Consider the following 24,825-nt stretch of genomic DNA (forward strand, 5'->3'; position numbering starts at 1 on the left):
AATTAGAACCCAATTCCACTGACTTCCAGGGTTGTGCTCTATCCACTAGGCCACACTGCTTCCTTTTCTGCTAGGAGTCTTTAGGACTGGAGTTTTGGTATCTGGTTCTGTTAAGGGGAACAGCTTGGGCTGTGGAAAGAGCTCGGATCTGGGAGCCGGAGGACGTCGGTTCCAATTCCGGCTCTGCCACGATCCTGCTGTGTGACCTTGGGCAAGTAACTTCACTTATTCATATTCTCTTCTTTGCTGTCTCTCTTTTATTTTTATGATATTTGTTAAGAACTTACTATGTGCCAGGCACTGTACTAAATGCTGGGGTAGATACATGCTAAACTGGTTGGACATAGTCCCTGTCCCACATAGGGCTCACAGTGTCAGTCCCCATTTTACAGATAATAATAATAATAATAGCATTTATTAGCCCTTACTATGTGCAAAGCACTGTTCTAAGCACTGGGGAAGTTACAAGGTGATCAGGTTGTCCCACGTGGGGCTCACAATCTTAATCCCCATTTTACTGATGAGGTTACTGAGGCCCAGAGAAGTTAAGTGACTTGCCCAAAGTCACACAGCTGACAATTGGCAGAGCTGGGGTTTGAACCCATGACCTCTGACTCCAAAGCCCGGGCTCTTTCCATTGAGCCACGCTGCTTCTCTAGATGAGGTAACTGAGGCACAGAGTAGCTAAGTGACTTGCCCAAGGTCACACATCGGGTAAGTGGCAGTGTCGGGATTAGAACCCAGGTTCTTTTGATTCCCAGGCTTGGGCTCTATCCATTAGACCACACTGCTTCTCTGTCTCGCCCTTTGAGATTGAGAGCCCCTCCTTATAGGCCAGCCAGAGGCTGTATCTTCATCACCTATCATTGATTATCCCCAGCATTTGGTAATAGATGATGACAGTATTTGTGAAGCACTTACTAAATATCAAACACCGCGCTGGGGTAGATACAATCTAATCAGATTGGACACAGTCTCTGTCCCATATGGGGCTTACAGTCTTAATCCCTATTTTACAGATGAGGTAACTGAGGCACAGAGAAGCAAAATGACTCACCCAAGTTCACACAGCAGACCAGTGGCAGAGTCAGGATTAGAATCCAGGTCCTTCTGAATACCAGGCTTATGCTCTAACTGTTAGGCCATGCTGCAAATGTAAATTGTTCAAGCAGGGGTTGGACAGCTGTTTCCCCTTGCTCCTCTTCAGCATCATGTGATAATAATAATAATAATAATAATAATAATAATAATAGCATTTATTAAGCACTTACTATGCGCAAAGCACTGTTCTAAGTGCTGGGGAGGTTACAAGGTGATGAGGTTGTCCCATTGGGGGCTCACAGTATTAATCTCCATTTTACAGATGAGGTAACTGAGGCACAGAGAAGTTAAGTGACTTGCCCAAAGTCACACAGCTGACAAGTGATGGAGTCAGGATTTGAACCCATGACCTCTGACTCCAAAGCCCATGCTCCTTCCACTGAACCACGCTGCTAGTGATGAATGGGTATGAGGGGAAGGCTTTCAGTAAGCCCTACCCATAGCTCTCTTAAGAGAAGTAGGATAGCCTAGTGGACTAAAGCACAGGTTTGGTGGTCAGAAGGACTTGTGTTCTAATCCTAGTCCTGCCACTTGTCTACTGTGTGATCTTGGGCTGAGGATGGGGTGAATATCAAGAGCTTAAGGGGTACAAGTCCAAGGGCTTAGGTGATGGAAAAGGGAGAGGAAATAAGGGAAATGAGGGCATAGTCAGGGAAAGCCTCTTGGAGGAGATGTGATTTTAGTAGGGATTTGAAGATGGGGAGAATGGTGGACTGTGGGATGTGAATGGGGAGGGAATTTCAGTGTTAAGGAATGGAATTACTGCTGGAGAATGTAGCTCTATTTTTTATTAACTCCCCCTCCTTGAGTGGACCATGAAACACTTGCTTGTCCAGGGCCGTTTGACTTCTATGTGTCTCAGGTACCTCATTTGTAAAATGGGGATTAAGATTGTGAGGCTCCATTTGGGACAGGGACGGTGTCTAATTTGATTACCTTATATCTACCCTAATGCTTAAAACAGTGCTTGGTACATGGTAAGTGCTTAACAAACACCATAGGGGAAAAAAGGGCCATTTAAATCAGAAATACAGTGGAGCCTAAGATAAAGGGGACTCGCTCTTCATTTTTTAGGGGAAAAAAACGTTCTTAAAGGCCTTGAAGGACTAAGCCTGAGTCAATGAGTTTGAACAAATCTCTAACGATTTGGTTTTAACATTATCTGGGATGATCTAGAACTCCCTAGATCTTTGGGGAGGCTCTAGCATACATTTGGGTTGGGAGAATGCAGTGTTGCATTATGCAACTGACAGATGAGCAATGAAAAATCAAATGAGGTGTCTTTATCTTGGGTCATCTGTTTCAATTATTCTCATGTATACACATAACTATATTTTCCCAAGGGAGAAGGTGAGGTGAGCTAAAACGCAATGTAAAGCAGTTGACAAAAATGTAAAGTTAACAGTACCTAGGGAATTTTAATCTGACCAAATTCGGGTGGTTCTTTTCTAAGGTGAAGTGCACTATCGAAGTAAATACCTCAGAAGCGACACCTACAATTCCAATATTGAAGCAAACAGGATCGTGGTTTCTGAGTTTGGAACCATGGCTTATCCAGATCCCTGCAAAAATATATTTGCCAAGTAAGTCCTGGATTCAAATCTGGTTGTGTGTGCAGTTGTTTTCTTGGTTAGATTAACCAGGTTGTGTAACTCTCTTCCGGCTTTGAATAGTCACTCAGAAGTCTGGACCTCTCCCTCTGTCCTTTCCCCCCTCTCCCCTTCCGGTCCCATTTTCAGTGCTTCACCCAGCCCCCCAACCATTGTATTAACCTCTCAGGAGAGCTTTTGTATCTACAAAAGAGTTCGTAGACATTCCCTGCCCATAAGGAGCTTAGGGTCTAGCAGGGAGACGTTAAAATACATTACAGATAGGGGAAATGGAAGAGTGTAGGGATACACACATAAGTGCTGTAGGGCTGAGGGTGGGTGAATACCAAGTGCTTAAGATCCAAGTGTCTAGATGATGCAGAATGGAGGGCAAATAGGGAAAATGAGGGTTTAGTCACAGGTTTATGGAATGGAATTATTGCTAAAGAATGCACCTCCATCTCTCTCCCCTTTTCCTTCCCCTTCCCTCCTCCCTAACAGGGACCATAAAGCCCTACTGAGAGCTCACCAGGAGGCCTTCTCAGACTGAGCCCCCTTTTCCCTTTCCTCCCCTCCCCACAGCACTTGTATATATTTCTACAGGTTTGTTATTCTATTTAGTTTACTTGTACATATTTGCTATTCCATTTATTTTGTTAATGATGTGCATATAGCTCTAATTCTATTTGTTCTGACGATTTTGACACCTGTCTACGTGTTTTGTTTTGTCGTCTGTCTCCCCCTTCTATACCGTGAGCCCGTTGTTGGGTAGGGACTGTCTCTATATGTTGCCTACTCGGACTTCCCAAGCGCTTAGTACAGTGCTCTGCACACAGTAAACGCTCAATTAATATGATTGAATGAATGAATGAACACTGGCTTGTCCAGAGCCACCCATTTTTCACTAGGTGCCCCACCCTTACCTCTGGGGTTATGTTATCAACCAGTGAATTTTATGAACTGAAGTTCATAAACAGTGCTTTGCACATAGTAAGTGCTTAACAAATGCCATTATTATTAGCTTGGCTTAGTGGAAAGAGCATGGGCTTGGGAATCGGGGTCATGGGTTCTAATCCCAGCTCCGCCACTTGTCAGCTGTGTGACTGTGGGCAAGTCACTTCACTTCTCTGTGCCTCAGTTACCTCATCTATAAAATGGGGATTAAGACTGGGAGCCCCACGTGGGGCAACTTGATCACCTTGTATCTCCCCCAGTGCTTAGAACAGTGCTTGGCACATAGTAAGCGCTTAAGAAATGCCATCATTATTGTTATTGGCAAGTTGGCAACATACAGAGGCAGTCCTGAAGTTCCAATAATCATTAGTAGAGAGAGTGCAAGTTAACAGGCTCACACCTACTTTTCCTACTTTCAGGTCACTTAATCTCTCCCCAGTCCATAAGGATCATTTCGTTTGAGTTGGTTCCCCATCCCTCCATTCTCTTCAATTTTTGACTGGGTGCAGTGTCTTTAACCTTCTGGCTTAGAGGGGCATGGTTTTTCTTTCTTTTTTTTTTTCTTATAATAACAATGACATTTATTAAGCACTTCCTATGTTCAAAGCACTGTTCTCAGCGCTGGGGAGGTTACAAGGTGATCAGGTTGTCCCACGGGGGGCTCACAGTCTTAATCCCCATTTTCCAGATGGGATAACTGCGGCGCAGGGAAGTGAAGTGACTTGCCCAAAGTCACACAGCTGACAGTTGGCAGAGTGGGGATTTGAACCCATGACCTCTGACTCCAAAGCCCGGGCTCTTTCCACTGAGCCACGCTGCTTCTCTTACGCTGAATGTACATTACCAACCGGTAGGAAGGCTGTCCAAGGAAATTCTAACCATCAGGATGTGAGAGTAAAAGAGCTAAGAAATAATCACCTTGAGCCAAATATGAGAAACAGCATGGCCTAAGTGGAAAGGGCTTGGACAAGACTGAGGATCAGGAAACCCGGTGACTAGTGCTGGCTCTGCTACTTGCCTGCTGGTATGACCTTAGGCAAGTCACTTAACTTGTTTCCTCATCTGTAAAATGGGGATAAGATGCCCATTTTTCCTTCCTCTTAGATTGTGAGCCTTGGGTGGGGCAGGGCCTGTATTAGATTTGATTATCTTGTAGCTTCCCCAGCACTCAGCCCAATGCTTGTCCTATAGTGAGCACTTAATAAAGACCAGTGTTGTTATTAGCATTAATAATACTGACGGTAATACCATACCGACGATTGTTTTTTCAAGAGCTTTCTCCTACCTGTCGCATACCATCCCAGAGTTCACAGACAACTGCCTGATCAACATCATGAAATGTGGGGAGGATTTCTACGCTACGACGGAGACCAATTTCATTAGGAAAATCAACCCTCAAACGCTGGAAACACTGGAGAAGGTACTGTGGAATAGATAGCCAGTAGTGACCGTGGACATTTTGTCCGCTATTTCCTGACCCATGTGGCTAAGAACTAAAAGTCCCTAGCTGAGTTTCCTTGGGCTGTTTGGGGGTAAGGGTTTATAACAGGAGCACAGACCCACACTGCCAATCAAGCCTATTTATTGAGTGCTTACTGGGTGCAGAGCTCTGTACGGAGCACTTGGGAGAGTATAATATAACAGAGTTGATAGACACGTTCCCTGTCCACAAGAAGCTTACAGACTAGAGGGAGAGAGTGACATTAAATTATAGATAGGGACATAAGTGCCTGAGGGGAGTTCTCAATCACAGATCCATCTTGTTTTAGCCCAAAGAGCAGGAGGGAGTGGGCTTGTGTAGAGATCAAAGGAATCACCGTGGGCTAGTGGGTAGAGCATGGGCCAGGGAGTTGGAAGGACCTGGGTTCTAATCCTGACTCACCCCATGTCTGCTGAGTGACCTTGGGCAAGTCTTTTAGGCAAGTCACTTCACTTCTCTGTGTCTCACCTCATCTGTTTGACACCCGTCTCCATGTTTTGTTTTGTCATCTGTCTCCCCCTTCTAGACTGTGAGCCTGTTGTTGGGTAGGGACTGTCTCTATATGTTGCCGACTTGTACTTCCCAAGCGCTTAGTACAGTGCTCTGCACACAGTGAGCGCTCAATAAATACAATTGAATGAATGAATCTATAAAATGAGGTTTAAGGCTAGGAGCCCCATGTGGGACCTGGACTGTGTCCAAAATGATTATTTGTATCTACCCCACCTCTTAGCTCAGTGCCTGGAGCATAGTAAGTGCCAAACAAATGCCATTAAAAAAACCAATCAAACCGCTGATGTAGGATAAGAAGGGTTGCAGGGATGTTGGTCATTGCATCTCAGAGAATTTCAAGACCTTTGCTTGCTTGGCCACGGCTTTGGCAGACCCTACCCAGCTAATCAGAGAAGCAGCGTGGCTCAGTGGAAAGAGCACAGGCTTTGCAGTCAGAGGTCATGGGTTCGAATTCTGACTCTGCCACATGTCTGCTGTGTGACCTTGGGCAAGTCACTTGACTTCTCTGAGCCTCAGCTACCTCATCTGTAAAATGGGGATTAAGATTGTGAGCCCCATGTGGGACAACTTGATCACCTTGTATCCTCCCCCTCAGCACTTAGACCAGTGCTCTGCACATAGTAAGTGCTTAACAAATGCTATCATTATTATTATTATTATTATTAATCAAAGGGTCCTAATGACTCCATTTTAAAAATAAATCAATCTCTGATGGCCCACCAAAAACGTGCTTTTATTTTAAGATGCCATAAGAATTTTTGTTCATCTCATTTTCAACTTGTACATTCATTCATTCCATCATAGTAAGTGCTTACTGTGGGCAAAGCACTGTACTAAGCGCTTGAGAAAGTGCAATACAACAATAGTAGCAATCCCTGCCTACAATGAGCTCACAGTCTAGAGGGGGAGGGAGACAGACACCAATACAATCAATCAATCAATTGTATTTATTGAGAGCTTACTGTGTGCAGAGCACTGTACTAAGCACTTGGGAAGTACAAGTTTGCAACATATACATCAATACAAACAAATAAAATACAGATTTTCTGTCCATGAAGGTCAGATATATCTGGTCTAGACATCCTACAATAGTGGGGACCGGTATAGCCGTCAGGTGAGCCGAGGGGAATATTATCTTTTACTGGGATATGAGAACATTCCAGGGACAGAAAACAGGTAGTTCAGTCTCTACTTCTCCTTGCTCAGTCCTTTTGTCCTTCTTATTAAGAACATAGGTGCTTATTATTTTGCAATGAACTGATGTTTTCATTTGTGTGAGGGTGTTTGATATCTCGTTCCCTTCCTCATAACTCTACAAAATAGGCGTGGATGTTTATGGTCAAAGACACCACCCAGAGAGAGGCACAGCTGTAATCAGAACTCAAAATCCTCAACTCCCCCGGGCCATTGCTTAACCCAAGGGCAGTGCTTGCTTCATTTATTTTAAAGGGCAAAGTGGGCTTCTCAGCCAGATGGTCAGTAGTAGTGTAACAAGTAAATGGAGATTACCAAGCTCTCAATCAATCAGTGTATTTACTGAGCACTTGCTATGTGCAGAGCAGTGTACTAAGAGCTTGGGAGAGTACAATACAGACACATTTCTTGCCCATGATGAGAAGCAAGCTTAGCTTGGGAGTCAGAAGGACTGTGGTTCTAGTTCCAGCTACTCAGCGTGGCTTAGTGGAAAGAGCATGGGCTTGGGACTCTGAGGTCGAGGGTTCTAATACTGGCTCCGCCACTTGTCTGCTGTGTGACTTTGGGCAAGTCACTTAACTTCTCTGGGCCTCAGTTACCTCAGCTGTAAAATGGGGATTAAGACTGTGAGCCCCACGTGATTACCTTGTATCTACCCCAGCGCTTAGAACAGTCTTAGGCGCTTAACAAATACCATCATTATTATTATTATGTGACGTTGGGCAAGTCATTTAACTTCTCTGCGCCTCACTTCATCTGTAAAATGGGATTAAGGCTGTGAGCCCCACGTGGGCAGGGACTGAGTCCAACCCAATTTGCTTGTATTCACCCCAGCGCTTAATACATTGCCTGGTACCTTGTAAGTGCTTGACCAATACTATTAAAAAACAACAACAAAAATGAGCTTACAGTCTAGAGGGAGAGAACTCTTCCTTGACAATATCGGGCTAATAAATTGGCTGCTCTCTCTTGTAGGTTGATTACCGAAAATATGTAGCAATCAATCTGGCAACTTCTCATCCCCATTATGACGTCAGCGGAAACGTTCTCAACATGGGCACATCTATAGTCGACAAGGGGAAGACCAAATATGTGGTCTTTAAGATCCCTTCCATCATCCCAGGTAGGAGGTGGCTGACATCGGGCTGATAATTGCAAGCTGAGAGTGTTTGAGGTCAAACAGAGGAATCTGCTTTGTTTCACGGTTTTCGACCCTGAATTGGAACCAACCCCATTTGACATTCCAGGGCTAAAGTAGGAAAAGACTCTCCAGACTCTCCCCTGAGGGACTGGGGAGGTACAGGCTGTGCACGTCAAATCAATCAGTTGTATTTATTGAGCACCTACAGAGCACTGTACTAGGTATTTAGGAGACTCCAATATAACAGAGTTGGTAGGCACGTTCCCTGCCCATAACAAGCTTCCCGTCTAGAAGGGGGATACAGACATTAATATAGATACATAAATTATGGATATGTACATAACACCAGTGGGTTCAGGAAGAGGTTTATAAAAGGTACAAAGCCAAGTGCCAGAGAGACCCAGAAGGGAGTGGGAGAAGTGGCAATTAGGGTTTCATCAGGGAAGGCTTATTGGAAAAGTGTTTTTCATAAGACTTTGAAAGTGAGGAGAGTGGTCGTCTGTTGGTTATAAAGTGGGAGAGAGTTCCAGGCCTGGGAAGAACCACCCTTGGCCCTATCTCTCAACCTGTTTTCTCTACTGCAGCTTGATTTATCTTCAACTGAAATCAATTCTATTTGAGCGATTACTCAAGCGCTTAGTACAGTGTTCTGCACACAGTAAGCGCTCAATAAATACAATTGATGATATCATTGTACTAAGCTCTTGAGCATGGCATGGTGGATAGAGCCTGGTCCTAGGAGTTAGAAGGTCATGGGTTCTACTCCCGGCTCTGCCACTTGTCTGCTGTGTGACTCTGGGCAAATCACTTCATTTCTCTGGGCCTCAGTTACCTCCTCTGTAAAATGGGGATTGAGACTGTGAGCTCCATGTGGGATGGGGACAATGTCCATCCTGATAAACTTCTATCTACCCCAGCTCTTAGTACAATGCCTGGCACATAGTAAGTGTTTAGCCCTTGGGAGAGAACAATACAAATAGAGTTGGTAGACAGGATCCCTGTCCTCAAGGAGCTTACAGTCTAGCAGACCAGGCAATGACCCAGCTATCGCAAACAGGTGCCCTGCAGTTGGGAAAGGGCCCTTTAAGCTCATGCTGTGGGAAGGGGAGGGAGACCAGGGGTTCGGGAGGAATGACATTTGACTTGTTTAATTTGGCTTCCAGTCAGTCGACATGACAGGCACGGGCTTTATCACTGTTCAGGGCCCCATCGAACTCCCAATTTAAATATTTGTAGAAGCATTACATCTGTACTTAGACCCAAGATGCATCAGAACAAGCACTTAGGTTGAAAATGCAAAAACCTAAACAGGGATACTTATGCATGATGCTTGTAAGGGTAACTTCATTCAGCTTCCAGCATGACCCAAGGGACTCCTGGCTGACAATCCCATCCCTCTTGAATGCTAAAGCGACCTCAGGAGGTACAGAGCTAAAGGTTGGTCCGGTCAGATTATCGTGTATCTACCCCAGCGCTAAGCACAGTGCTTGCCACGTAATAAGCCTGAATAAGTCTTATTACCAATCAATCAATGGTATTTAATGAGCGCTTGCTTTGTACAGAGTTTGTACTTTGTTAGCAGCGTGGCTCAGTGGAAAGAGGATGGGCTTGGGAGTCAGAGGTCATGGGTTCTAATCCTGGCTCCACCACTAGTCTGCTGTGTGACTTTGGGCAAGTCATTTAACTTCTCTGTGCCTCAGTTACCTCATCTGGAAATTGGGGATTAGGACTGTGAGCCCCACGTGGGACAACCTAATCACCTTGTATCCCCCCAGTGCTTAGAAAAGTGCTTTGCACGTAGTAAGTGCTTAACAAATGCCATCGTTATTATTACAGAGCTCTGTACTAAGTGCTTGGGAGAGTACAATACAACAGCCTAGAGATGATAATGATGCTGATGATTAGGAATGGATATTCTAACACATTATCCATCATAATCTTATTTTACTGTAAGATGTAGACTCTAAGATCCTTTTTTTAATGGTATTAAGCACTCACTGTGGGCCAGGCACTGTTCTAATTGCTGGGGTAGATACAAGATCAATCAATCGTATTTATTGAGCACTTACTGTGTGCAGAGCACTGTACTAAGCGCTTGGGAAGTACAAGTTGGCAACATATAGAGACAGTCCCTACCCAACAGTGGGCTCACAGTCTCACAGTCAAAAGGGGGATTATCTAAAAGATAATCAGGTGGGATACAGTCCTTGTCCCACATAGGGCTCACAGTCTTAATCCCCGTTTTACAGATTAGCTAACTGAGGCGCAGAGAAATTAAGTGATTCACCCAGGGACTCAGCAGACAAATGGCGGAGCAGGGATTAGAACCCAGGTTCTCTGTTTCCCAGGCCCGTGCTCTTTCCAATAGGTCCCTCTGCTTCTCCCTTGTGGATTGGGATCATGTCTACCAACTCTACTGTATTGTACTTTCCCAATCAATCAATCAATCAATCGTATTTATTGAGCGCGTACTGTGTGCAGAGCACTGTACTAACTGCTTGAGAAGTACAAGTTGGCAACATATAGAGACAGTCCCTACCCAACAGTGGGCTTAGTCCAGTGCTCTTCACACAGTACTCAATAAATATTCGATCGTATTTATTGAGTGCTTACTGTGTGCAGAACACTGTACTACTGTGCAAAGTGCTTTATTGATTGATTGATTGGTGCCAACTTGTGTCACACAAGCGGGGGACTGCTAATCCTGGTTTTGGGTGATCTGGCTGACCTCGTTATAAGATTTCCTTCCCCTTCTCCGTGGGTGGAAAGGACAGAGCTTCAGGTAGTCACCGTGGCAGTGACCCCCTATCTTGTGTGTAGATCCTCAGCCAGAGGATGAACCCTCCGGCATGTAGGGCTCTTAGCAAATAACTGTTAGGTGAGAAGATGAACTCTAGCAAGCACTCCATTTTAAGAGCAGAGAAACAGCGTCGTCTAATGGATAGAGCATAAGCCTGGGAGGCGGAAGGACCTGGGTTCTAAACCCAGCTGTGTGACCTTGGGCAAGTTACTTAACTTCTCTGGGCCTCAGTTACCTCATCTGTAAAATGGGGATGAAGACTGTGAGCCCCATGTGGCTATGTCAAAGCTGATTAGCTTGTATCCACTACTTAAGTGCTTAGTACAGTGTCTGGCACTTAGTAAAATCTTAACAAATACAGCAAAAAAAAGTGAGCCCTTAAGTTTCAGGCAGGTTATCACAATAATAATAATAATAATAATAATAATAATAATGTCCCCTTACCCCTTAAATTTCAGACAGGTTATCATAATAATAATAATAATAATAATGATGTCCCCTTAATAATAATGGTACATGTTAAGCGTTTCCCATGTGCCAAGCACTGTTTTAAGCACTGGGGTTTATACAAGTTCCTCAAGTTGAACAGAGTCCCTGTCCCATATGGGGCGCACAGTCTTAATCCCCATTTTACAGATGCGGTAACTGAGGCCCAGTGAAGTGACTTGCCCAAGGTCACACAGCAGACATGTGGAGGAACCGGAATTAGAACGCAGATCCTTCTGGCTCTATCCACTCAATCCAGCTGCTTCTCAGCCCTCACTTTCACCCGTGTATATGTATATATGTTGGTACATATTTATTACTCTATTTTACTTGTACATATTTATTCTATTTATTTTATTTTGTTAATATGTTTTGTTTTGTTGTCTGTCTCCCCGTCCTAGACTGTGAGCCCGCTGTTGGGTAGGGACCGTCTCTATATGTTGCCAACTTGGACTTCCCAAGCGCTGAGTCCAGTGCTCTGCACACAGTAAGCGCTAGATAAATACGATTGAATGAATGAACCCTCCTGGAGTTGATGCCCTTGAGCAAGCCTCAATCTGGGTCGAAACAATATAATCGATTCTGCCTAGGTTCTAGTGGCGCTGATGGATGAGACCATTTTCAACTAGAGCTTGGGGCAATCATTTAGCGAGGAAGGGGCTGAAACCCGCTAGACTGTGGGCATTCAGTGTGGTTTTGGTGGAGTTGAACCCCAGATAAGACTCCTGTTTGGCTCTAGGATTTGACAGTTTCAACCTAGGGTTTTTGGAGGCTTCGCCCTCCCCGCCAACCCACCAACCTCCAACTGCCCAGACCCTGGGGAATCCTCCCGAAATGGAGGATAGGAAGAGGGAAGCCGAAATGCTGTCCGTCAATGAGGCCAATCATTGCAAGCGTTCCCTGGGTGAGGTTGGAGGTAGAACTAAGTGGTGTGAGGTTATAGAACTATTACGTTTGTTGGCATCACACCATGCGAGATGTTATTAGGAAGGCACCTAATGCGAGGCCTGCCCAGGGCAGCTTCAGACTCAAATAGGTGATTCTGTTGCCAATTGTCTTCAAATGACAGGTTTTTCCAGGCCAGCCTGGGCCTGACAGCCAGTACCATGAAAGTGGGCCATCAGTCAGACAGTCAACAGTATTTACTGAACACTTGCTGTGTGCTGAGCACTGTACTAAGCGCTTGTGAGAGTACAATATAACAGTGTAACAGACACATTCCTCACCCACGATGAGCCATTTCCGAGTCAGACCAGTGGTCTGTTCTAACCCAAATTCTGTCTCTGACAGTGGCAACAGGATGCTTGTAGGAACCTCATCGTGGTTGTCCTTCCCGACATCCATAATAATAACAATAATAATAATAATGATGGCATTTGTTAAGTGCTTACTATGTACAAAGCACTGTTCTAAGCGCTGGAGAGGTTACAAGGTGATCAGGTTGTCCCACGGGGGGCTCACAGTCTTCATCCCCATTTTCCAGATGAGGTAACTGAGGCCCAGAGAAGTGAAGTGACTTTCTCAAAGTCACACAGCTGACAATTGGCGGGGCTGGGGTTTGAACCCATGACCTCTGACTCCAAAGCCCGTGCTCTTTCCACTGAGCCACGCTGCTTCTCTAATCCATCCTAATACTTGAGTACCATCAACCGATCAGTGATATTCACTGAGCGCTTACCATATGCAAAGCCCCATACGGATCCCTTGGGAGAGTGCAATACACAGAGTTGTGCCATTAAACACCCCTAATTTTTTCTTCTACAACTTACCCTCCATGTCACCCATTATGGACCTCTTGCCCGTGAATTTATCTCAACCCTCTTCAATCTGCCAATATTTTCGGCCTGCGTGGCTCCGGCCTGGACTGATGTTTTGGGGTTTTCTTTAGAGAAAGAGAAGAAGGAAAATCCCTTGAAGCGGATAGAAGCGCTCTGCTCCATTCCATCTCGCTCACTCCTCCACCCAAGCTACTACCATAGTTTTGGAGTCACAGAAAACTACATCATTTTTCTTGAGCAACCATTCAGACTGGATATTCTTAAGATGGCAACGGCTTACATCAGAGGGGTCAGCTGGGCTTCCTGCATGAGCTTCCATGAAGATGACAAGGTAGATCACCACCTGGGAGCTACTGTGTCTACTGAAACAATAATAATAATAGTAATAACAATAAAAATAATAATGGTTTCTGTTGAGTGCTTGCTCTGTGCTATAGCTGGGGTAGATACAAGATGGGGCTCAGTAGGAAGGAGAAAAGGTATTGGAGCCCAATTTTTCAGATGAAGGAACTGAGGCACAGAGAAGTGAAGTAATTGCCCCAAGGTCACACAGCAGACAAGTGGCAGAGCTGGGATTAGAACCCAGGTCCTCTGACTCGCAGGCCTGTTCTCCTTCTACTAGGCCACACTGCTTCTAGTCAATCAATCAATCATATTTATTGAGCGCTTACTGTGTGCAGAGCACCGTACTAAGCGCTTAAACACTGTTCTAAGCGCTGGGGAGGTTACAAGGTGATCAGGTTGTCCCACGTGGGGCTCACAGTCTTCATCCCCATTTTACAGATGAGGGAAGTGAGACCCAGAGAAGTGAAGTGACTTGGCCAAAGTCACACAGCTGACAATTGGCGGAGCCGGGATTTGAACCCATAACTGTGGCTCCAAAGCCCGGGCTCTTTTCTACTGAGCCACAATGTTTCTCAACTAGTCAACTAGAGCCTTCTGAAAGAGTCTAGTTGAGGGATTGGAAACTCCACTCAAAGGTGCAGAAAAGAGGCACCTCCCAGTAGCAATCTTGGCTCCCATGTTAATAATAACGATGGTCTTTGTTAAGCACTTACTACGTGCAAAGCACTGTTCTAAGCGCTGAGGTAAATGCAAGGTGATCAGGCTGTCCCACGTGGGGCTCGCAGTCTTAATCCCCATTTTACAAATGGGTAACTGAGGCCCAGAGAAGTGAAGTGACTTGCCCAAAGTCACACAGCTGACAAGTGGCGGAGCCGGGATTAGAACCCGTGACCTCTGACTCCCAAGCAATGTTCTCCCCATGTACCCTGCTGCTGCCATGGGCTTCATGGGACTCTCACTTCTTAATCGTTGTCTCCTCGGAGCCAGCAGGTTCACCATGGAGAGATCTCTAAGCACCTATTCCTGGCCACTATTTTTGATCGTTCAATCAGGGTGTTCTAGATATTGTCTCCTTAAATTTCTAATGGTTTCAATGAGAAGCACTTATACTTCAGAACTATCCTTAGGAGTTAGACAAATATATGAGAAATTTATTGCAGTTCCGTAGGCAAAATTTTCATGACCCCAGAAATTATTCCTCGAATTGTTTATGGCTGTTTTTATGTTGAAATCTTATGGTTTAAGCACAGTTTCTTTTTTTTTTGATGGCATTTATTAAGCGCTTACTATGTGCAAAGCACTGTTCTAAGCGCTGGGGAAGTTACAAGGTGATCGGGTTGTCCCACTGGGGGCTTACAGTCTTAATCCCCATTTTGCAGATGAGGTAACTGAGGTACAGAGAAGTTAAGTGACTTACCCAAAGTCACACAGCTGACAGCTGGCAGAGCCGGGATATGAACCCATGACCTCTGACTCCAAAGCTCGTGCTCTTTCCACTGAGCCACGCTGCTTCTCGAACAGGAAAATAGAACTAATGCGATTGGGTGAGACAGGACTGTGTCCAAAGTTTTTTTAAATGGCATTTAAGTGCTTACTATGTGTCAAACACTTTTCTAAACCCTGGGATAGGTATGAAATAATCAGATTAGACACAATCCCTGTCCCCTGTGGGACAACCTGATCACTTTGTAACCTCCCCAGTGCTTAGAACAGTGCTTTGCACATAGAAAGCACTTAATAAATGCCATTATCATCATCCCACATGGGGCTCACAGTCTTAATCCCCATTTTGCAGAGGAGGTAAGTGAGGTACAGAGAAATGAAGCGACTTCTCTGTGAACTTGGGCAAGACAAGTGGGCAGAGCCCGATTAGAATCAGGTCCCCTGACTCTCAGGCTTGGGCTTTCTCCACTAGGCCACACTGCTTCTTAGGGTGATGGCTTTTGAAAGTCTAGGTACTGTGATAAGAAAGTGTCTCTGCTCACTTTTCAGACTTATATTCACATCGTAGAGTACAGGACTAAGAAATCGCTGTCGACCAAGTTCTATACTGATGCTATTGTCATCTTCCAGGCCACACTGCTTCTTAGGGTGATGGCTTTGGAAAGTCTAGGAACTGTGATAACAAAGTGTCTCTGCTCACTTTTCAGACTTATATTCACATCGTCGGTCGAAGGACTAGGAAATCGCTGTCGACCAAGTTCTATACTGATGCTATTGTCGTCTTCCAGGCCACACTGTTTCTTAGGGTGATGGCTCTGGAAAGTCTAGGAACTGTGATAACAAAGTGTCTCTGCTCACTTTTCAGACTTATATTCACATCGTCGATCGAAGGACTAGGAAATCACTGTCGACCAAGTTCTATACTGATGCTATTGTCGTCTTCCACCATGTCAATGCCTTTGAAGAGGAGGGCCACGTCGTGTTTGATGTCATTTCCTACAAGGACAGCAGCCTTTACAACATGTTCTACTTAGCGAACTTGAATCAAAACTTTGAAGAAAACTCCAAACTTACTTCCACCCCAACCCTCAACCGATTTGTTGTTCCCCTGAGATTCGACAAGGTAATATGATGATCCATTTTTTTTTAAGTGAACCCCAAAAACTTTCATTTTAATTAGACTGAAGAACTGTTATCTTTAGGCTTGGGGAACCATGTCAAGAGCTTAGTGCAGTGCTCTGCACACAGTAAGCGCTCAATAAATATGATTAAATGAATGTAAATGCATGGTGAATACTCATTAGCGTATTGAACAGCCAATATCTGAGCAGTCTTTTTGAAGAAATATTGTAGAATCTCTTTCACTGGTGATCTTAAAGGATGCCTTTTTTAATGGTATTTGTTAAGTGCTTACTAAATGTGAGGTACTGTACTAAGCGCTGGAGCAGATACAAGATCGTCAGGTTATATACAGTCTATGTCCCACAAAGGGCTCACGGCCTTAATCCCCATTTTACAGATGAGGTAACTGAAGTTCAGAGAAGTTGGGGGACTTGCCTAAGGCCGCCCAGCAGACAAGTGGCAGAGCTGGTCCTCTGACTCAGTCCCGTTCCCTTTCCACTAGGCCATGCAGCTTTCCTGTCAAAATTGGTTTAGGGTATGAACTACAATACCCTAATAGTAGGACATAGATGATTCCTGATCTTCCTTTCAGCTCAATAATAATAGGCTTTTTATGAGGAGTATAGTAATAATAATATTTAATAAGTTCTCCCTAATGGCAGAACACCATATTGAACGATGGGTGGGAATTAGATACCTCCCGTGGCTGGGAGGTATGTTGCCAACTTGTACTTCCCAAGCGCTTAGTACAGTGCTCTGCACACAGTAAGCGCTCAATAAATGCAATTGAATGAATGAATGAAGAGGGGCCCGGCATTCTCAGGTTTTATGATTCCTTTTTACTTAAAAATAAATAAATAAATAAATAAAAGCAACACCCGGCCCATCTCAGAACACTCTCAGAATTTGACACTAACAGTAGAGCACTTATCAAGTGCTCCCTTGGAAGAGTGCATTGTACTAGGGAGGGATTTGAATGTGGCCCATCTGATTGAGACAGGGCGACAGCTTTAAGCCTGAGGAACAGTGTGAGCCCAGAGATGCCGGAGATGGAGGTAGGACAGTTGAAAGTCAGGTGCAGCTCGAAAGGTGGTTAAGGAGGGGTGAAGACGGCAAGGTGGGGAATAGTGGGCCAAGAGAGCAGATAGGCAGGGCAAAGTCAGGGGGTGGAGAGCCTGGAAGCTGTTTCTGAGGAGTTTTTGTTTGATGGGGGAACCATAGGAAGTCTATATAAGACCGTAAGCTTGTTGTGGGCAGAGAACTGTGTCTACCAACTCTGTTGTGCTGTATTCTCCCAAGCTCCTGATACAGTGCTCCGCACAGAGTAAGTGCTTATTAAATACGATTGATTGATTGAGCCCACTGTTGGGTAGGGACTGTCTCTATATATTGTCGGCTTGTACTTCCCAAGCGCTTAGTACAGTGCTCTGCACACAGTAAGCGCTCAATAAATACGATTGATTGATTGATTGCAGCCCATGGAGGGTTTTGTGGAGAGGAGAGATGTAGGCCTAGTGATACTTCAGAGAGAAGAGCCATGCAGCCTTCCCCTGTATAGACTGTCAGTTCCCTCTAGACTGGAAACTCACTGTGGGCAGGGAACATGTCTGCCAACTCTGTTATATTGTACTTTCTCAAGCACTTAATACAGTGCTCTGCACACACTAAGTGCTCAATGAATACCATTGATTGGTAGGTTGGAGAGAGGAGCCTGAAGTCTGGAAGACCAGAGAGGAGGCCAGTGTAATAATCTAGTTATGACAAGATAGGATCTCATACCAGGGTGGTAGCAGTTTGGTGGGTGAGGAAGGGGAGGATGCAAGGAGATTGTAAGGAAGATCCTTGACGGCGGCGATCATGTCAGCCAACTCAGATTGTATTTGGTTCTAATTGTATTTCTTAAGTGCTTCCTATGTGTCAAGCACTGTTCTAAGTGCGGGGGAGATACAAGTTAATCAGGTTGGACAAAGCCCCTGTCCCACATAAGGCCCACACTTTCAGTAGGAGAAAGAACAGGGATTGAATCCCCATTTTACAGTTGAGGTATCTGAGGCACAGAGAAGTTAACTGACTTGTCCAAGGCCACAGAGCAGACAACTGGCAGAGCTGGGATTAGAACCTAGGCCCTCTGACTCTCAGACCTGTCCTCTTTTCACTAGGTCGTGTTGTGTGTATTCTCCCAAACACTTAGTACAGTACGCGCTCAGTAAATATGACTGATTGATGTGCAGGAAAAACTGGTAGGATTTGGCAGTAGGCTGAATGTGAGAGTTGAAAGAGGATGAAGAGTAGGGGGTTAATAAACAGGTTTAACTAACACCAACACTGTGGGCTCCTGGGACCAGGAGGATGGGGTGTTGTCAAGTGAGGTGAGGAGGGGATCTGAACCTTGAAGAAGCTGTTAATGAGGCAGGCTCTGGGGCTAATAAGTGCTTAGTACAGTGCCCTGCACACAGTAAGCACTCAATAAATACGATTGAATGAATCAGAATACACTCTCTCTCTCTCTCTCTCTCTCTCTCTCTCTCTCTCTCTCTCTCTCTCTCTAACACCCTGTCTGCACAATCTCAACTTTAATGCCTTTCACCCCTTCCATACGGTCTTGAAAATTCCTACGGAATCACAAATCCGAACTAATCAGCAAGTCCAGTTTTGTCAGCAACTCTCGAATGCTGAACACTTTTTCCAAATGGGATTCGGCGGGCCCTGGGAAGACTCGGCCAGTGGAAGGAAAAATAACAGGATGGAAGGCGGCTAGGGCCGAGGCCACGCTATTGTAAAAATCGCTGGGAGTGGTTGGAACCATTAAAATGCCGCTGCAACAGCACTTTCTCTCCTCTGTAAATATTCAGTTCCTACTGCGCGGCCCTGCCTGATATTATCAGAGCCTGCCATTCCCCTCAGGTCTCTCTCCAAAAATTGGGGTGCCTACAGTTCCCTCATCTGTAAAATGGGGATTAAAATTGTGAGCCCCCTGTGGGACAACCTGATCACCTTGTAACCTCCCCAGCGCTTAGAACAGTGCTTTGCACATAGTAAGTGCTTAACAAATACCATATTATTATTATTACAGAGGTACGTTAGAGCCATACAGACCCCGGAGGACCATTTTTGGAGGCATTTGCCCGCTGGGCTCCTCTTGTGTCCTGCAATGGCTCACGCACCTCCGGAATCACTCAGTTACTGTCAGGAGATGTACATCCCAAATGTAAAATTCTAAAATAGAATTAGAACACATTTGTACAATCTCCTCTATCAGGCTGGGGAATGTTTTGCCCCTTGGGAGCCATCCTGTGAAACTTGTGGAACTATAACATAAAAAAGGGTTTTGGAAGCCTTCAGACAGAAAAGGGCCTGGAAAACTGAGGAGAAGCAGCGTGGCTAAGTGGAAAAATCATGGGCTTAGGAGTCAGAGGACATGGGTTCGAATCTAACTCTGCCAGTTGTCAGCTTTGTGACTTTGAGCAAGTTACTTCCCTGTGCCTCAGTTACCTCATGTGTAAAATGGAGACTAAGACTGTGAGCCCCATGTGGGACAACCTGATAACTTTGTATCTCCCCTTCTAGACTGTGAGCATGTTGTCGGGTAGGGACCGTCTCTATATGTTGCCAACTTGTACTTCCCAAGCGCTTAGTACAGTGCTCTGCACACAGTAAGCGCTCAATAAATATGATTGAATGAATGAATGAATACCCTAGCCCTTAGAACAGTGCTTGGCACATAATAAGCACTTAACAAATACCATTATTGTTATTATTGTTGGATACGCTGTGCCTTACCATAAATATCAGTCTCCGGAATTTATTGAGTGCAACTCCTGGCACATAGTAAGTGCTTAACAAATACCTTCGTAATAATAATATGATTGAGTGTGCAGAGAACTGTACTAAGACCTTGGGAGAATTGGAACCCATGATCCCTGCCCACAAGGAGCTTTCAGTCTAGAGGGGGGAAAAATGACTAATGAATTAAGCTTGTACATTTAGATGAAGTACCTGCCAACTTAAAACTTCCATTATGTGACTAAGCTCTTAGCTTCAAGCTATGAAAAGGCTTCTGATTTAACGACTCCTGGGTCGATCTGCATTTTCTGGTACCCTCCTCTCCAAAATGTTGTGAGGCCCACTTGGAAAATGATATTATGTTACATTTTCGCTGATGGGCTCCTTACTCCATAAAAATTACTTCTCAGGAAGACTTTCTGTTTGAGGAGGGGGAAGAAAGAGGAGAAGTAATATTATTTATTGAGAGCTTAACGTGCTGGGTCGAGTGTGGTGTTTCCTTGCAGAGCAGTAGTAAAGACAAGTTTGGAGATTTGGGGAACATTCATCAAGTTCTCATCAAGATCTAATCTAAACCTGAGCTAGGGTGATCTTCGGGACTTCACAGGGTCAGAACCAGACTCCAAATATCAGTCACACTGAAGTCAAACGATACCCTTGGAGGATCCCGGTTCTTGAACCCAGTGAGCTTTTTTCTTCCCTACAGTTTGAAAGGGGTTAAATGGTCTAAGGCGTCACTATGGGTTGGACACAACTCGACAGCATGGATAATAATAATAATAATAATAATAATGATGGCATTTGTTAAGCACTTACTATGTGCAAAGCACTGTTCTAAGCACTGGGAAGGTTACAAGGTGATCAGGTTGTCCCATGGGGGCTCACAGTCTTAATCCCCATTTTACAGATGAGGTAACTGAGGTCCAGAGAAGTTAAGTGACTTGCCCAAAGTCACACAGCTGACATTTGGCAGAGCCGGGGTTTGAACCCATGACCTCTGACTCCAAAGCCTGTGCTCTTTCCATTGAGCCACTCTGATCGGCAGCACCGTGGCCTAGTGGAAAGTGCATCAGTCTAGGAGTCAGAAGACTTGGGTTCTTATCCTGGTTCTACCAATTTTTTTTTTATGGCGTTTAAGCACTTACTGTGTGTCAAGAACTGTTCTAAGCACTGAGGTAGATACAAGTTTACGGGGTTGGACACCATCCCTGTCCCATGTGGGGCTTACAATCTAAGTTGGCAGGAGGAGGATTTAATTCCCCTTTTACAGTTGAGGAAACTGAGGCACAGAGAAGTGAAGTGACTTGCCCAGGGTCACATAGCAAGTCTCTGCTCCTCCTCAAGGGGCTCATCATCTAGAAGAGTAGGAAAAGGCCCAAGACACCCCCTGTAGATCCTCTCCTTTCACATCCAGCCCCTCCTGTTCCTCCTAAAGGTCTCACTCATCTCCGTGAAGTGGGTTTTACCCACCCCATATAGGACAGGAACCATGCCCCACCTGGTTATCTTGGATCTACCCCAGTGCTCAGTGCAGTGCTTGACACATAGCACTAAACAAATTCCACAGTTATCATTATTATAATGCCGTTATTATTACAATGCTAGGAGTTTAGTACAGTGCTGTTCACTTAGTACAGTTCTCTGCACACAGTAAGCACCAGAGAAGCAGCATGGCCTGGTGGACAGAGCACAGACCCGGGAGTCAGAAGGACCTGGATTCTAACCCAAGTTCTGCCACATGTCTGTTGTGTGACCTTGGGAAAGTCATTTAACTTCTCTGTGCCTCAGTTACCTCATTTGTAAAATGGTTTTTAAGTCTGTGAGCTCCATGTGGGACAGGGACTGTGTCCAACCTCATTAGCTTGTGTCTGCCCCAGTGCTTAATAGAGTGCCCGGCACATAAAAAAAAGTAAGCACTCAACAAATACCATTGATTGATTATTATTATTAATAATAAGCGCTTACTGCACACAGTAAGCGCTCAATAAATGCGATTGAATGAATGAATTATTATTGTTATTTCCTTTCAGCAGAGGCTATTTCTCCTCCACCCATGTTGTTGTTGTTGCTGTTGTCTTCTTATGCTGTCAAGTTGCGTCCAACCCATAGCAATGCCATAGACCATTTAACCCCATTCAAACTGTAGGGAAGAAAAAGGCACTGGGTTCAAGAACCAGGATTCTCCAAGAGGTATCGTTTGACTTCAGTGTGACTGCTATTTGGAGTCTGGTTCTGACCCTGTGAAGTCCCAAAGATCACCCTAGCTCAGGGTTAGATTAGATCTTGACGAGAACATGATGAATGTTCCCCAAATCTCCAAACTTGCCTTTACTACTGCTCCGCAAGGAAACGCATACTCGGCTGCCTATCCAGTCTGACCGGCTTTCTGGTTGTGGCCCAACAATGGCTGTACAGGCCCACACCCTGAAAATTGAGTTTGGCAAATGCATTGAGCACCCTGTTGCAGGAAGGGAAGGAGCAAAGGGGTGACACCCAACTTTGACAGTGATTCATCTCAGAAGAGCTTACCTCCTCTCAGTGTGCTGGAACTAGGGGCCTATGAAGTGTAGCATTAAGGAGGTTTTTCCTGAAATTTTTTCAGGATAATAATAATAATAATAATGATGGCATTTATTAAGCGCTTACTATATGCAAAGCACTGTTCTAAGCACTGTGGAGGTTACAAGGTGATCAGGTTGTCCCACCGGGGGGCTCACAGCCTTAATCCCCATTTTACAGATGAGGTAACTGAGGCCCAGAGAAGTGAAGTGACTTGCCCAAAGTCGCACAGCTAAGTGGTGGAACCGGGATTTGAACCCATGACCTCTGACTCCAAAGCCCATGCTTTCCTCACAGTCTAGAAGGGGGAGACAGACAAGAAAACAAAACATATTAACAAAATAAATAGAATAGTAAATATGTACAAGTAAAATAAATAGTGTAATAAATCTGTACAAACGTATATACAGGTGCTGTGGGGAGGGGAAGGAGGTAGAGTGGGGGGGATGGGGAGAGGAAGGAGGGGGCTCAGTCTGGGAAGGCCTCCTGGAAGAGGTGAGCTCTCAGTAGGGCTTTGAAGGGAGGAAAAGAGCTAGTTTGGCAGATGTGCAAAGGGAGGGCATTCCGGACCAGGGGGAGGATGTGGGCCGGGGGTCGACGGCGGGACAGAGAAGCCCCAGAACAGTCAACAGCTGCAGCGACCAAAGTCTCCACAGAAAAGACCAAGTGAGAGTCAGAGGCTGAGCCCCAACAGCTTGTACTTGAGGGGGCCATGATGGTATTTTAATCTCAACAAACTCTTAGCCTGAGGAAAAGCGAGGTGAAAAGAGGTGCTTGGTCCAAACAAAGGCCAGGGAAGCTGCTTGGCTGGGCCAGTTCTCTGACCTCTGGGCCAGCTCCTGCCCAGCTGACAGTCAGCAATTACCTGGGGAAGGGAGCTTGCCCTCCTGTTCTGGCCAGCCCCAGGATGGTCGTGAAAATAATAATAATGGTATTTGTCAAGCGCTTACTTTGTGCCAGGCATTGTTTTAAATGCTGGAGTAGATACAGGATAATCAGGTTGGACATAGTCCCTCCAACCTTCTACTTAAAAAATTAGAAAGGTCCACTTCCAGAAACACGGGGAGGAGGGCTCTTCACTGGGATCCTAGGGTGTAGAAAATGAAGCCTGATTCTTCTCATTGTCAGTTTTCATTCAGAGGAAACATTCTTTGAGACAATGGCTCTTGAAATGTTTGACTTTCAGGATGCAGAAGTGGGCTGTAACTTAGTCCAGCTTGCATCAACAACTGCGACAGCTTTAAGAGAAAAAGATGATCACGTCTACTGTCATCCCGAAGAACTACACGAAGGTAAGATGCAGTCAGTGAAAGCAGAAGCAGACGGTAACCATAGCTACAGGAACCGTTGGAAATGTCTCACATGACACAGCTGTCATTGGGGAGGGGGCAGAGGCAGGGGGAAGGATGGCTGAGCTCCCTATGGAGCACATAAGAATTAAAAGGCAGAGGTGGGAGGGGAGGAGAAGAATCACACTCTCCCTTCACTTGCCCAAATGTGGCAGCAGTGTATTCCGGGCATTTCCAGCTGATACAGAACCAAAAGGGAATAGGACAAAAGCAGGAAGACCATCCACCTTCGCGTTGAGAAGTATCCCACAGCACTTATGTACAAAGCCGTAATTTATTTATATTAATGTTTGTCTCCCTCTCTAGACTGTAAGCTCACTGTGGGCAGGGAATGTGTCCGTTATAGTCTTTTATTGTATTCTCACAAGCGCTTAGTACAGTGCTCAGCACACAGTAAGCACTTAATAAATACGATTGACTGACTCCCCTGGGTTTCCATTTGCCATTTCTGCAGACTGGCCAGCGCCACTGGCAGATTAGCCTCAGCCTGGCGAGTAACCTGCCAGCCCTCCTTGGAAGGAAGACTGAAACTCGTGGTGTTGGTTGTTGTCTTGTCAACCCATTAGCAGTAGAAAGTCCAGATCGTCTAGTAATAACCTTGTTATTTGTCAAGTGCTCACTGTGTGTCAAGCACCAGGGGTAGTAGTTAATCAGGTCGGACACAGTCCCTGTCCCACGTGGGGTTCACAGTGTAAGTAGGAGGGAGAATTATTATTATTATTTAACAGGAGATGAAACGGAGGCACAGAGAAGTGCCCAGGGTCACACAGCAGGCATGCGGCAGAACCAGGATTAGCATGCAAGTTATCTGATTCCCAATCCCGTGCTCTTTCCGCTGGGCACGGTGTCTCTTGTGAGACAAGTTAAGGTTTCAGAGGGCTCCATCATGGTGGACTCCATGTAGCTGAATTCTACGGAGCCCAACAGTCATACAAAGGAGAGGGAGAGAACAACAGTAGCAATGATAACGATAATAATGGTTAAGCGCTTACTGTGTGTGCCAAGCACTGCACTAAGCACGGGGTTGTTACAATACAATAAATGCAAAACAGAAAGAATTCAGCCCCTCATCTTCAGAGGTGAGAGAGACTAATTGTGGCACCTTTGTTTTCTCTGTGTAATGCTCCTTTCCCTGTAATTTGCCTTTTTCTGGGACTGCTTCAGCCGTTCTGCTGTGTGCCTGCTTGA

At 45.2% G+C, this 24,825-nt stretch overlaps 1 protein-coding gene across 2 annotated transcripts in view; it reads left to right on the forward strand.

Moving 5' to 3' along the window:
• BCO1 (beta-carotene oxygenase 1) overlaps positions 1–24,825 on the forward strand; it is a 61,795-nt gene that overhangs the window by 18,487 nt on the left and 18,483 nt on the right. The window contains exons 4-9 of one of the 2 annotated variants that reach the window (XM_038754673.1): positions 2,555–2,684; positions 4,917–5,064; positions 7,807–7,954; positions 13,147–13,367; positions 15,690–15,947; positions 23,475–23,580. In XM_038754673.1, the coding sequence (XP_038610601.1) occupies positions 2,555–2,684; positions 4,917–5,064; positions 7,807–7,954; positions 13,147–13,367; positions 15,690–15,947; positions 23,475–23,580 (1,011 nt within the window). The remainder of the gene's footprint in view (positions 1–2,554; positions 2,685–4,916; positions 5,065–7,806; positions 7,955–13,146; positions 13,368–15,689; positions 15,948–23,474; positions 23,581–24,825) is intronic. The other variant, XM_038754674.1, reaches the window with a different exon arrangement.

The sequence above is a fragment of the Tachyglossus aculeatus genome, chromosome 11, assembly GCF_015852505.1.
Source record: "Tachyglossus aculeatus isolate mTacAcu1 chromosome 11, mTacAcu1.pri, whole genome shotgun sequence".
In the NCBI taxonomy this organism is placed as follows: domain Eukaryota; kingdom Metazoa; phylum Chordata; class Mammalia; order Monotremata; family Tachyglossidae; genus Tachyglossus; species Tachyglossus aculeatus.